General features: G+C 30.7%; 2 protein-coding genes across 2 annotated transcripts in view; both read right to left on the minus strand.

The window, feature by feature from the left end:
- The window catches only part of LOC107843263 (beta-fructofuranosidase, insoluble isoenzyme 1), a 5,655-nt gene extending 3,039 nt beyond the window's left edge, over positions 1 to 2,616 (minus strand). The window contains exons 1-4 of the mRNA XM_047396936.1: positions 2,369 to 2,616; positions 1,485 to 1,493; positions 131 to 1,152; positions 3 to 44 (exon numbers count right to left, since the gene is read on the minus strand). Of these exons, the coding sequence (XP_047252892.1) occupies positions 3 to 44; positions 131 to 1,152; positions 1,485 to 1,493; positions 2,369 to 2,567 (1,272 nt within the window). The 5' untranslated portion in view covers positions 2,568 to 2,616. The remainder of the gene's footprint in view (positions 1 to 2; positions 45 to 130; positions 1,153 to 1,484; positions 1,494 to 2,368) is intronic.
- A 6,899-nt stretch (positions 2,617 to 9,515) lies between these two features.
- On the minus strand, positions 9,516 to 12,188 carry LOC107843262 (pentatricopeptide repeat-containing protein At4g21065). The gene has a single exon (XM_016687529.2). The coding sequence runs from the start codon at positions 11,799 to 11,801 to the stop codon at positions 9,942 to 9,944; it is 1,860 nt and encodes a 619-aa protein (XP_016543015.1). The 5' UTR covers positions 11,802 to 12,188; the 3' UTR covers positions 9,516 to 9,941.
- Positions 12,189 to 12,667: the final 479 nt, after the last annotated feature.

Genomic DNA, 12,667 nt, shown 5'->3' on the forward strand with positions numbered 1-12,667 from the left:
GCCTTGTCCAAACTTGAAAAAGAGAATGTCACTTCAATATCGGCCTGCAATCAAAAGAAATGCAAGAAGATGAGAACGAGCTAGTTATCCTTGTGTATGCCCGCCCGTTGTAATATTAAAACGTTAAAACCTGTGCTGCTGATATTCCTTCAACCTCAACCATTTCTCCCCTTGGCAACTTCTTGTTGCTGAACTCGACCTTTTGCTTTCTTAGGGTTTCTAATTCTTCGATAGGCCATTGAACCAATTGTTTACCACTAGGGTCGAGCCATACTTTGCGCGGAATAGCTTGAATACCAGCCCATCCTTTCTTGATTTCATCATCGGGTAAAACATCCGATTCATTAGTCCAAGCCCACATGATTCTCCTATTCTTTCTAGGGTCGTAGAATGATTTAGAGGCGTAGAAATTTCCATAATCAGGCCTCAATCCCTTGCAACCATCGATAGAGTTGTTATCCGGAATGTATCTATCTCTTGTAATGTGATACATTCCAATAGTGTAGTAGTCAAACCTGGTCACATCAAGGCTATTCTTAAGGACATACTTAACATCTTTGCCTCGATACGATACATCTAAACCATTACTATTCCTCAATGATACAGGGAAAAAATCAGGACATTCCCAGTTTTCAGTACCATTCGTCGAGTGAAGTGGATGTTTCGCCTTCATCCATCTCATGAAGTCTCTACTTCTATACAATATCGCCAATCCTCTATGTTTTCTCACACTCCCTATCAAAATTCTCCAATGCCCATCTCGGCCCATCCAAGCTGTTGTTGGGTCGCGAAATTTGGTCCTATTGATGCTCGGGTCAGGAACAATTAACGGATTGTTATTGGGCTTGATCCATTTACGAAGAAATGGATCGGACAAGTTGGCCGGGATAGCATAGTTTTGAACTTGTGCATCGTGGGCATCTACTACTCCCGTGTACAAGATTACCGGCTTGTTATTAGGTAAAATAGTTGCTGACCCGGACCATGCACCATATCTATCGAATTTTTCCGATGGATAAATTGCAGGCTCTAAATGAATCCAGTTAATTAAGTCTCTTGAAACTGAATGAGCCCAAACAATATTGCCCCATACTGCTCCTTTTGGATTGTGTTGATAAAATAGATGATAAATTCCATTGTAATACATTGGTGCTGTTAGAAAAAAATAAAACGTCAAAGTCAATAATATATATCATGAGTTATTGCTACTTGCTACTACTTCCTCTCTTTTACTTCCCTGCATCAACTTTGACTAAAATTTTAACATATTTTACATTTAAAATTTGGATACTCGGAAACTATACGAAAAATGCTATAAGTTGCAATTCTTCTCATATTAATTATATGATGAAAAAATATATCTTAAAATGTTGGTCAAAGTTTAGGCAGGTTGATCTCGAGAAGTGAAACGGTGACAAATAAAAGTGAATGAAGGGAGTATTTAGAAAGAATTTTGAAAAAAAAAAAAAGAATATATAACTCACCATTAGGATCTATTGTGAAGGCATGCATAGAGAGGTCATAAGAACAAAAAAATTAAACAAATGATTAGTGAGGACAATTAATATAATCATAATTAATGAACACTAAGAAATAATCAAATACAAATGAAAGGTGAAAATATAGAAATGTAGGAAATGCAAAAGTAACTAATTGATCTTTTCTGCAAAATTATATTAATGAATCATTTTAATTTATGTGGTGTAGTTTATCTTGATACTTATTTTAAGAAACAAAAAAAAAATTCAAAAATTATAGTCTTAATTACATGTCAGTAAGGGGAGAATGATAAGTTTAGTATTAAATTATTTTCGAATATAAAAAGTAGTTATTTTTTTAAAATTGAGTACTTATCTTTAGTAGGAAGGATTTTTACTTTTCAAGTGAAAAATATTTTGATGTAAATTTAAATTTTTTGGACTCCAAAATAAATACTGAATAAAAGAAAATCAACATTTTGAACTATAAAAAATGAACTTACATATATAGCATCTATAATTATTAGTAAAACAAGAAAAACAAAAAATAATTTTTCAAAATGTAACAATATCATAAAAAAAACATTCCACTAATTAATCTTTAATAAAAATTGCACTATCAAATAATTTATCCCTACTCAAATTTATACCAAAGTTATATGCATAACATGTATTTGTACATAGACTTTTAACAAAAGATATACACATACTTCATGCAAAGTCATGTATTCAAACTCGTATTTAAATCAGAACTGTGACAATAAATCGATACTACTTACTTAAGAAAGATATATATACTTCATGCAAAGTCATGTATTTAAACTCGTATTTAAGTCAAAACTGTGACAATAAATCGATACTGCTTGCATAAAGAAGAAAGATGAGCATACCATTGATCCAATGCTTAGGAGGTTGAAAATGAAAACCAGTTCTATGAATATTTTTGACACTAACAGCACTTAAAGATTGCAAGTCAAAAAAAACATTATGAGAAGCAAATATCCCATTAATATTTGATAAAATTAAAAATAAGGAAAATATATAAATTTCCAAAGCCAAAGTAGAAGAATTTTTCTTAAAAAAATCCATTATTTCTTTTTGTGTGTGATATGGAGAAAGAAACTTAAGAATAATGAAAAAGAAAAGAAAGAATGTTGGAGTATTTATAGAGAAAACTAACTATGATGAGTGGATAAATAAACGGTTGATTTTTGGATTTATTTTGATTTAATTTAATTAAAATAAATATAAATAATTTTTTTATTTTTTTTGGATAAACTTCAATTATATAGCCCTTTTGCCATTTGAAAACGTTTTCTTACTTTCTAGAGTTCAAAAAATAGATATGAAAAATAAATACACGAAGAAATTAAGAAGATTTAACATTAGTTACTATATAAACATTAAAAATAATTTAAACTTTACATATAATGTAATTTTCTGTTGAGGGAGAGGGGTTAAAACCGCGCTCGAAGTTGTAGAGAATTCTAAATAAATGACAGTTCGGTGCATTAAAACTTTTACTATGTACATTGTGCGAGGTTTTAGAAATAACCAGATCACAAGAGTCTATATAATGTGAATTTATCTTGCATTTCTACAAAAAAAATATTTTTACGACTTGAACCTAAAACCTCTTGATCATATAACAGTAACTTTATAAGTTACTTTAAATTAATTTGTATGATAAGTAAGTTGACATATGAAGCCTACTATATTAATTTACAAATAGAATATATAAGACTTTAGTAAGAAAAAAAGTCTTAATGTTATATGGATAGTATAAAGAAATGATCGTTAGTCACGAAATCAGAATTTTCACCAAGGAAATTTAGAAATAAATATAAGAACAAATCGAAGAAGTTCAACATCTACTATAGATACATAAAAAATAATTTTAATCATGCATAAATAGTAGTATAATTTTCGCCAAAAAAGGTTTGAATAAATTCCTTTGTCCAAAGATGGCTCCGCCCCTGATCATCACTGTTTCTAATATAAGTAATTACATTTGCTATCTGAATATTATTTTTATAAATAGTATAATTTTTTATCGAAGAAAATTCGAATGAACCCCTTTATCCACAGATGGCTTCGCCCCTGATCATCGTTGTTTCTAATACAAGTAATTACGTTTGCTATCTGAATAGTATTTTTTTTTTACTATATCGATAGCCTAATTTACCGTACAAAGAAGGATTCGATCAAGTAGGGTTAACTCAACGGAATTCTTCAGATGATATATATATAAATATACTAGATACCGTAGCCCGTATTAGCACGGGTCCAACATATGTTATTTAAGTTATCTCAATTTATGTAGCACAAATAACATTTGGAGTGTCAACCAAATTTTCTTAATATAAATTTTTAAATAATTTAAGTTGATAATCTGTGATTTATAATATCTTTTATGTAATTTAGTAATTTATGTTACTCGCTTTGTCCCAATTTTAGAATTTAGTGAATCAATCAATTTTTTTTACTAATATGTTTTTTTAAATATTTTAAATTGTTAATCTTTGTGATTTTAGTGTCTTTTAATGTAATTTCAAATAATTTATGTTACTTGCTTTATTGCAACTTATGTGATACTATTAGAATTTTCAAAGTCAATCATATTTTTTACTATATGTTTTTAAAATATTATAAGATATTAATAGTTATGAATTATAATTATTTTTTTGACATAATTTTTAAATATATAATATTTTACCAAAATAAAGTAAATAAATTAAAATAAACAAAGTTCTAAATTTTCAAAACATGTTAAATTCGAAAACATCATTTGGATCAATAAATTACTAAATTAAAATAATAAAACATTCAAATTATAAAATGACAAAATTATCCTGAATTTATGTGACACAAATATAATTTAGATAATCAATCAGATTCTTAATATATTTTTAAATATTTTAAATGGTTAGCTATTGTAATTTATAATATTTTTTATGTGATTTTGAAATAATATATGTTACTCTCCTTATCCAAATTTTTGTGGCATTGACAGTCAATTATATTCTTAAAATAATTAAAAATTTTAACTATTATGATTTATAATACTTTTTCTTCTATTCCAATTTAAGTAGCATTGAAATAAATTTGAGAGTCAACCAAATTTTATGATTGAAGCAGTGAAGCGGATATGTCTTAAATGACCTATAATACCTAATTAGAAGTGATATAACAAAATTACTATAAGAAACTATTTGTGAAAAAAATTTAAATGAGTCTCATATAAGATATCATGTTAATTTAAAACATCAAGAATTAATTTATCATTTTATATCAATTTTATTTTTATTAAATATTATTAAGTTTTAATACCTAAATGACTTATAATAATTAATTAGAAATGATATAATAAAATTACAGTTGAAGCAGTTGAAGTAGCCATATTATAAATGTCTATTTTTTTTTTTTTTAGAAAATATTATTAATTTTCTTATACGTAAATGTCTTACAATAATTAATTAGGGGTAATATAGTAAAATCATCGAGCAAATATTGTGAATTTTTTTAAATGAGTCTCATATAAGATGTCCTATTAATTCAAAACATCAAGAATTAATTTATCATTTATATCTATTTTATTATTTATTAAATATTATTAATTTTTTAATACCTAAATGACTTATCATAATTAATTTGAGGTGATATAATAAAATTATGATTGAAACAGCTGAAACAGACATGTCCTAAATATCTACTTTACCTTTTTTTATAATTAAATATTATTAATTTTTTATATATAAATGATTTAAAATAATTAATTAGGGATAATATAGTAAAATCACGAAGAAAATATAGGAGAAATAGTAGTAATAAGTTAGGCAATGTGAAAGATCAAGAAAATGAAACCTAATACCAACTTGAACCTAACAATTCAAATAATAAAATTTTGCCTAATGTTACCAATTATAGTAGCAAATATAAAATTATAAAAACACAGATGTTGCACAATTCAGTAACTTTGGCATAAACATAGGTATATTTGTATTAAGATCTACAAATAATTTACCGAACTCAGTAAATTACATTTTCGAGAATTCAAATTTCATAAACTTAAAATTGAGGTTCCGCATTTGAGAGAATTATGGTTATGGACCATGTTGATTGAGTAACAAAAACAAAAAAAGGTTTTATATATAGATCGGGGGCTCCCAGGCGGGCTGTGGATCGGTCAGGGGTGGGCCGTTGGGGTCGACGAGGCCGTTTGGGTGCTCAAATCTGGGCTTTAAACATGTGTCGATTTCCGTCTTGATCCCTTTTTCTATTTAAATTATCATCGTCTATATATTAAAACACACTTGAAGTTGGTTACGCCATTTGTCAATTGTTCTTTTGTTGAACATAGACAATCATCATCTACTTAATTACGTATATTTTAATATATAAATACCGATAGTTCAGATAAGAAAAGAAAACAACTGATAGCTAAAATATGTAACTCTGAAAAAAAAAATATAATTCAAATATATTTTAGACCATTAACTCAAATATTCAAATAATATGTAATGATGATGTTTGAGTTTCAAAATTCAATGGATAGGACCATACTATATAATTCAGTAGATGCTGAATATGCATAACAAGAAGAAAGTGCATTACACATCACATTTACTTTTAGCTTCTTTTTTTTTTTTTTCAATAAAATCAACATAAGTTTTAACTACTTGTAAAAAATTTGTTGATTAATTTGGCAAAAACTTTTACTTTTTACTTTCCATTTGCATAAATATGTCTTGGAAAATTTGCATTTACTTATTAATAGCTGGCTGCACAAATACTACTCCTTTTTATTAATAGTGGATTCTATTGCCAAATATATGTGTGAATTCTTGTGAATTGCATTTAGAAAAAAGTATAAATATTTGCCAAGAAAATGACCTTACATACTAACTGATTAAATTTAAAAGCTAGCACGTGAGATGAAAATTATTCAAAATTATATACAAGAAAAAAAGTATATATTTCATAAACCGATCAAGACTTTCGACCTTTAGAGTGGAGTAAGGCATCTAGTACCCCTGAACTATGACCAAATTTGCTACGACACACTCCAACTTCATAGGGGTCCTATTATCCCCTGAACTCAATTTTAGTGTATTTTTGTCACCTTTTTAAGCCGATGTGGCACCTTTTAGCTAACCTAACACCTTTGACGTGAATCCCATTTTTATGTAATAAAGGTGTCACATCAGCACAAAAGGGTTACAAAAATATGCTCAAATTAAGTTCAGGAAGGTAATAGGACACATGTGAAGTTGGAGTGTGTCGTAACAACTTTGATCATAGTTCAAATTGAGTTCGGGAGGGTAATAGGACACATGTGAAGTTAGAGTATGTCGTAACAACTTTGATCATAGTTCGAGGAGGTACTGAATGCTTATCTCTTTAGAGTGTGAATAATATATAGCATGAAGCCCAAAAGTTAGGTAAATTAATCAGGGTGAAAATCCCAAAAAAATAGCCATTTTCCATTTATAAATGAAAAATAGCAACAAATTTAAAAATTATTAAAAATGTCCAATTTTTGGAATTCATGACATCCTCATGAATTTCATAAACCATGTCAATATCCTAGACTTTTTAACTCTAATATCATGTGAAAAAGAAAAAATGCGCCATAAAATAATAGACGAATGACTCGGTAACTTAGACTCAGATAATAATCATGTACTATTAAACAATCTACAACAACAAAAATACAGCTAATACGTATATTTGAACCATATAAATCGAATGAATGAACAAATTTTAAATTCAGACCTTAATAATATTCATATTCTGAATTCGCGCCTACCTTAAAAGCATATATTGTTTCACTAAAACACTATAAAAATTGATGACAAACTTCCAACTTGTCCTTCCACTAAAGTTTTGCTAATTTTAATGACATTGTTTCCACAATATGGTACAACAACTTTATAAGAGTGCAAGTAAAAATTTAGCACAATTTAGTGATACCTCAAAAATAACCAAGTGTAAGATATAAAAATATGGTATGGTGAAATTGGCAATACATGTGCACCTCTAAAATTGTTGCAATTTCTATATCAAATCTTTTATGTTCCACTAGATTCCCTTACCCATAAATACCTAATTTTTGTAAAAATTAAACAAATAAAAATAAAATTTTATTTCCCATGTCAACATGATGTAATAATCATAATCTTGAAAAATAGTGTTTTTACCTTTAAATATAGAGATAAGCATCCAGTATCCCTCTGAACTATGGTCAAAGTTGCTACGATACACTCAAACTTCACAGAGGTCCTATTAGCCTCCGAACTCAATTTTAGCATACTTTTGTCACCCTTTTGTTCTGGCGTGGCACTTTCATTACATAAAATGGGGCTCATATCAATGGTGCCACGTCAACTAAAAAGGTTAACAAAAGACGTCACATCAGCTAAAATGGATGACAAAAATATGTTAAAATTTAGTTCAGGGGTAATAAAACCCCTGTGAAGTTGGAGTGTGTCGTAGCAAATTTGGTCGTACTTCGGGGAGAGTACTAGATGAAACCTATTGTGTGCAACCTATTTTCTCATGGTTCATGCAAGTTAATAAATAAATAAAATTATTCTTTTCATTTTTTAATTTTACTCTAGAAGTATCCCCATCATTTTCAAATTTAAGCATTATTAGGTTTAATTTTAAGGCATGTTTTTTTGTGGATGTCAATTAATAAATCTTGAGTTCACATTTTTACAATCATAGTCCCCCCATAAATGGAAAGTGGAGTTTGTAATTGTTTTGAAGTCTTATTATAAAGTGTGGTGGAGAATAAAGTGGATGTTGATGTAATAATTTAAAATAATAAGATGCATAAATAAAACTGCATATATTTAACCATGTGTACATTAATTCTTGTACTTTGTTGATTAAACAACAAGTTGACTTAAATGAATTAATGATGAAAAGGTCTTTTAATAATTTTGATTTTCTTGAAAGTTCAATGACATAAAGAGTCAATGTTTACTAAGCACTTTTTTATTCGTAGTTTAAAATTTTGACTTGTTAAATATAAAATATTATGTTGACGTAAGTATCTTATTCTTAAATTTGAATAATGTTTGTTATGCTTTCCACAACATTAGAAAAAAAATAGTAATATATATGGTCACACACTTCAATACAGTGTAGACATTCGTAACATGAATCGAGTGATATTTGAAGAGAAAAGGAAACGTTTATGGGTTGTTTGGTATGAGGATGAGATAGACAAAGTAATCTCATGGATTAGCATATCCGGCGGGATTAGTTATCCTACCAAAACGATGGAATAAATAACGCCGAGACGAACTAATACCTTTAACCAAACAAACATTTTTGAGCTCAAACAAGTGAACCAACTTCAACTTCTTTAACCAAATTCAGAGTCACACACAGTGACGAAGCCAGGATTTTCATTGAGGGAGTTCAGAAGTATATACACAAACTAGTTGAAGGCAGTGGCGGAGTCACATTGTATTGAGGGTTTCATCCGAACCCCCTTTGTTGGAAAATTATACTATTTTTATATGGTCAAAAATATTTTTATTTATATATAGTAGATGTTGAACCCCCTTCGACTAGTCCGTATATTTACTTCTGAACCCCCTCAATAAAAATCCCGGCTCCGCCACTAGTTGAAGGGGGTTCAACATCTACTATATATGCATAAAAAATATTTTTAACCATATAAAAATAGTATAATTTTTTCGTCGAAGGGGGTTCGGATGAACCCCTGGAGCAAAGCTGGCTCTGCCACTGGTCACACAGCGGTTTTGAGCGGACAATTTGGCCTACTTATATGATCGTGAGGTACAGTGATCTCATGAGTTAGCTTTTACGATTGAGTTAGGTTGAAGGTTCATTTTCTTATCAACAAAAAACACCATAGCAACTTTTAGTATGTCGATGAATCAAAAACACCATAGCGACTTTTAGGATGTCGATGAATCGACTATTTCTTGTGCGTGTGTGTGTGCGCGGGCGAGCGCGCAAAAGTTGTTCTTTTGCCAAAGTTGGATAAGGCAAATTGACTTTGAAATGAAAAGATGTTACTCTTACAGTCTTATTCATGTAGTGGACACAAAAACTTGGTTACAACAAGAAGGCACAATGTATGTAGGGAAATACTAGTAATTAGTGTTAGCTTTTGCAGCTTTCACTTGGTGTATCAAAAAGTAAAAATATTCCTTAGCTTCTTGTACAATAATTCCATGAGGTTTTAACTGTTAAAAACCGGTCTATAGGCAGTGGCGGATCCAGAATTTAGACATTGAGTTTCGATTTCACAGTGACAGGACTGAAAAAAACAGGAGTAACAATTTATACCACTCTCATCCTATGTTGATCGGACTCTCCAAAAGTATTGTTGCAGTACTCGTGTTGGATCCTCTAAAAAATGCGCTATTCGACACACGCACACCCCGGGACATTACAACATAACCCCAGGAACAAAGCCAATTACCAGTAATCTCCACAAGAACAGGCACCTTCTCTGAAGTGGTGAAACCGATTTGCATCACGGACAACGATCATCCTACTTGTAACCTGAGAAACAAACTTACAGAATGTATGGCAGTCACCACATACTCTAAGGTTCTTCATAATTCTAATAGTGGATTGTTCAGGTGTGCTTATGAGGCCGAACGCGATAGCTAACTTTTCACTATGAGAGAATAGGTTTCCAAGCTTAAGTTCCTCATCAACATCATGTAACACAAAGTTTGTGTCAGGAACATAACCAGCAATCTCTAATTCCTTGAGCAGATATTTCAACTTCTCATAGATCTCCATCGATCGAGGATGGGTGTGGTCACCAACGCTAAACCGGTGAATCTTATTATCATCTTCAATCCACGTCCAACCGGGGATTTTCTTCAATTTCTGATGGCTCATTAGTTCCCTAATCTTGGCCACGTCCTTCCATTTACCTGCTTTAGCATATATATTTGAAAGCAAGATGTAGTGTCCTGGATTCTCGGGTTGCAATTCAATCAAAGATTTCGCTGCCCTTTCTGCGAATTCAACATGGCCGTGAATCCTACATGCTCCAAGTAACGCCCCCCAAAGTCCTTCATCTTTTTCAACAGCGATATCCTCTATTAACTTTAATGACTCGTCAATCTTCCCAGCGCGGCCTAAGAGGTCGACCATACAAGTAAAATGTTTGATATCAGGCTTCACTTCGTACTCTTTCTCCATAGAACTGAAAAGTCGTTTGCCTTCTTCAACCAGACCGCTATGACTACAAGCATATAAAAGAGAAACAAACGTGATCTTGTTAGGCAATATCCCCCTCCTTAACATCATAGAGAACATATCAACCGCTTTGTGTCCTTGGCCATGATAACCATAAGCTGCTATCATCGCACTCCATGTTATAACATTCTTTTCTCTCAAACCATCAAAAACTTCCCTCGCAACATCAACCGATCCACATTTAGCATACATGTCAACCATTGCCGTCCCCAAGATAACATCCAACGAAAACTCACTCCTCATTATATATTCATGTACAACCTTCGCCGTACGCATTGCCCCTATCTTTGCACAAGCATTCACTACATTCACCACAACAACTTTATCGGGTACAACTCCTTCCTCTAACATTCGATCAAACAAAACCAACGCCTCGTTCGGATCCCCACTCTCCGTACACGCCCCAATCATAACCGTCCACGCCACAACATCCCTCTTAGGCATTCCATCGAACAACTCCTTTGCATCCCAAATTACCTTACATTTCGAATACATATCCACAAGTGCTGCAACAACAAAATCATCTAACATCAACCCATTTTTATAAACAACACTATGAATCAATCTACCCATTTTCACATCCATTGTATCTCTACAAACCCTTATCACAAAAGGCAAATTATAGCTATCTGGTCTAACCCCATATCTTAAACACTCCCTAAAAGTCCTTAAACTATTCATAAAGTCACCAACTTTAGCATATCCACCAATCATAACACTCCAAGAAATAACATTTTTCTCACTATACCCACAAAACAAGGAACAAGCATCACCTAAAGACTTATGCAAACAATATATGTATAAAAGTTTGTTAGCAACAATTTGATTATTTTCAAGAAACCCATTAGTTGTTACTTGAGCATGAACTTGTTTTACTTGATAAAGATTTTTACACTTAATAAGTTGAGAAAGATAGAATCTTGGATCAAAATAATGAGAAAATTGTGTTTGTTCAAGCAGTTCTTGATGAGTTGTGGCTTCAGCTATTGAAGGAGCTGAAGAATAACAACAAAGTGTTGCATATTTGGAAGCAAAAAACTTTGGTGTTTTGGTTTTGAACATTGAATTTGGTAAAGGTGGTTATTGTTTCTTGAAATTTAGTTCATATTATGAGTTTCAGTTTGGCTGACAGAAAATACTCAGTGCAAGCTCGGCACATGACGGACTTAGGATTTTAAGGTTGTGGATGCTTAAAAAATTAAATTTTTTTTTTTAAAAAAAAAATCATCTTTCGAATCCAGACGTCTCTTTATTGAAGAAGCTTAAGCTCAACTTAAATACATCCAATCAACTTTTGTTTCAATGGGTGCATTTATATGTTTTATACCTATTTTCGTATATTTTTTTTATATAATTATACCTATTTTATGTCGAATTTACTGGATGTTGGCCATGGATGGCGGAGCCAGAAGTTATACCAAAATGGTAGTGAATGCTTTTCAGGAATGTACGTGCCCCGAAACAGGAAAATAGGATTTTCGAGGCTTTTCCTGTTTTCTGAAATATGTGCGACTCAAACAGTTTGATTTAAAAATTTGGGAAAAGGATAAAAATAATATCTAAAATTAAAATAATTTTATAAAATTAGCATCTAAATTTTAAACTCCCATAAACAGTCACTCGGGAAACTAATTCCAATCGAATGGCCATTGTTTTGGTACTTCATAATATATGCTGTCTGTGTATTTATTTTTTAAGGATTCCATGTTAAATTATGTTTTTTTTTTTTTTTATCAAGGGAGAATTTCACTTTTCTTTTGTTTTCATGTGAGTATTTGTATTAATGTTGTTGTTGTTTTTTTGGCTCCTTTTCTTTTTTAAAGATTCTACTCATTTTTATTCTTTTTAAACAATTAAGTAAATGCTCTTTTTTTTTTTTTTCAGATTATTCTGCATTTACCAACATTATTAAAACAACATACTAATTG

This window comes from Capsicum annuum, chromosome 9, assembly GCF_002878395.1.
Source record: "Capsicum annuum cultivar UCD-10X-F1 chromosome 9, UCD10Xv1.1, whole genome shotgun sequence".
NCBI lineage: Eukaryota > Viridiplantae > Streptophyta > Magnoliopsida > Solanales > Solanaceae > Capsicum > Capsicum annuum.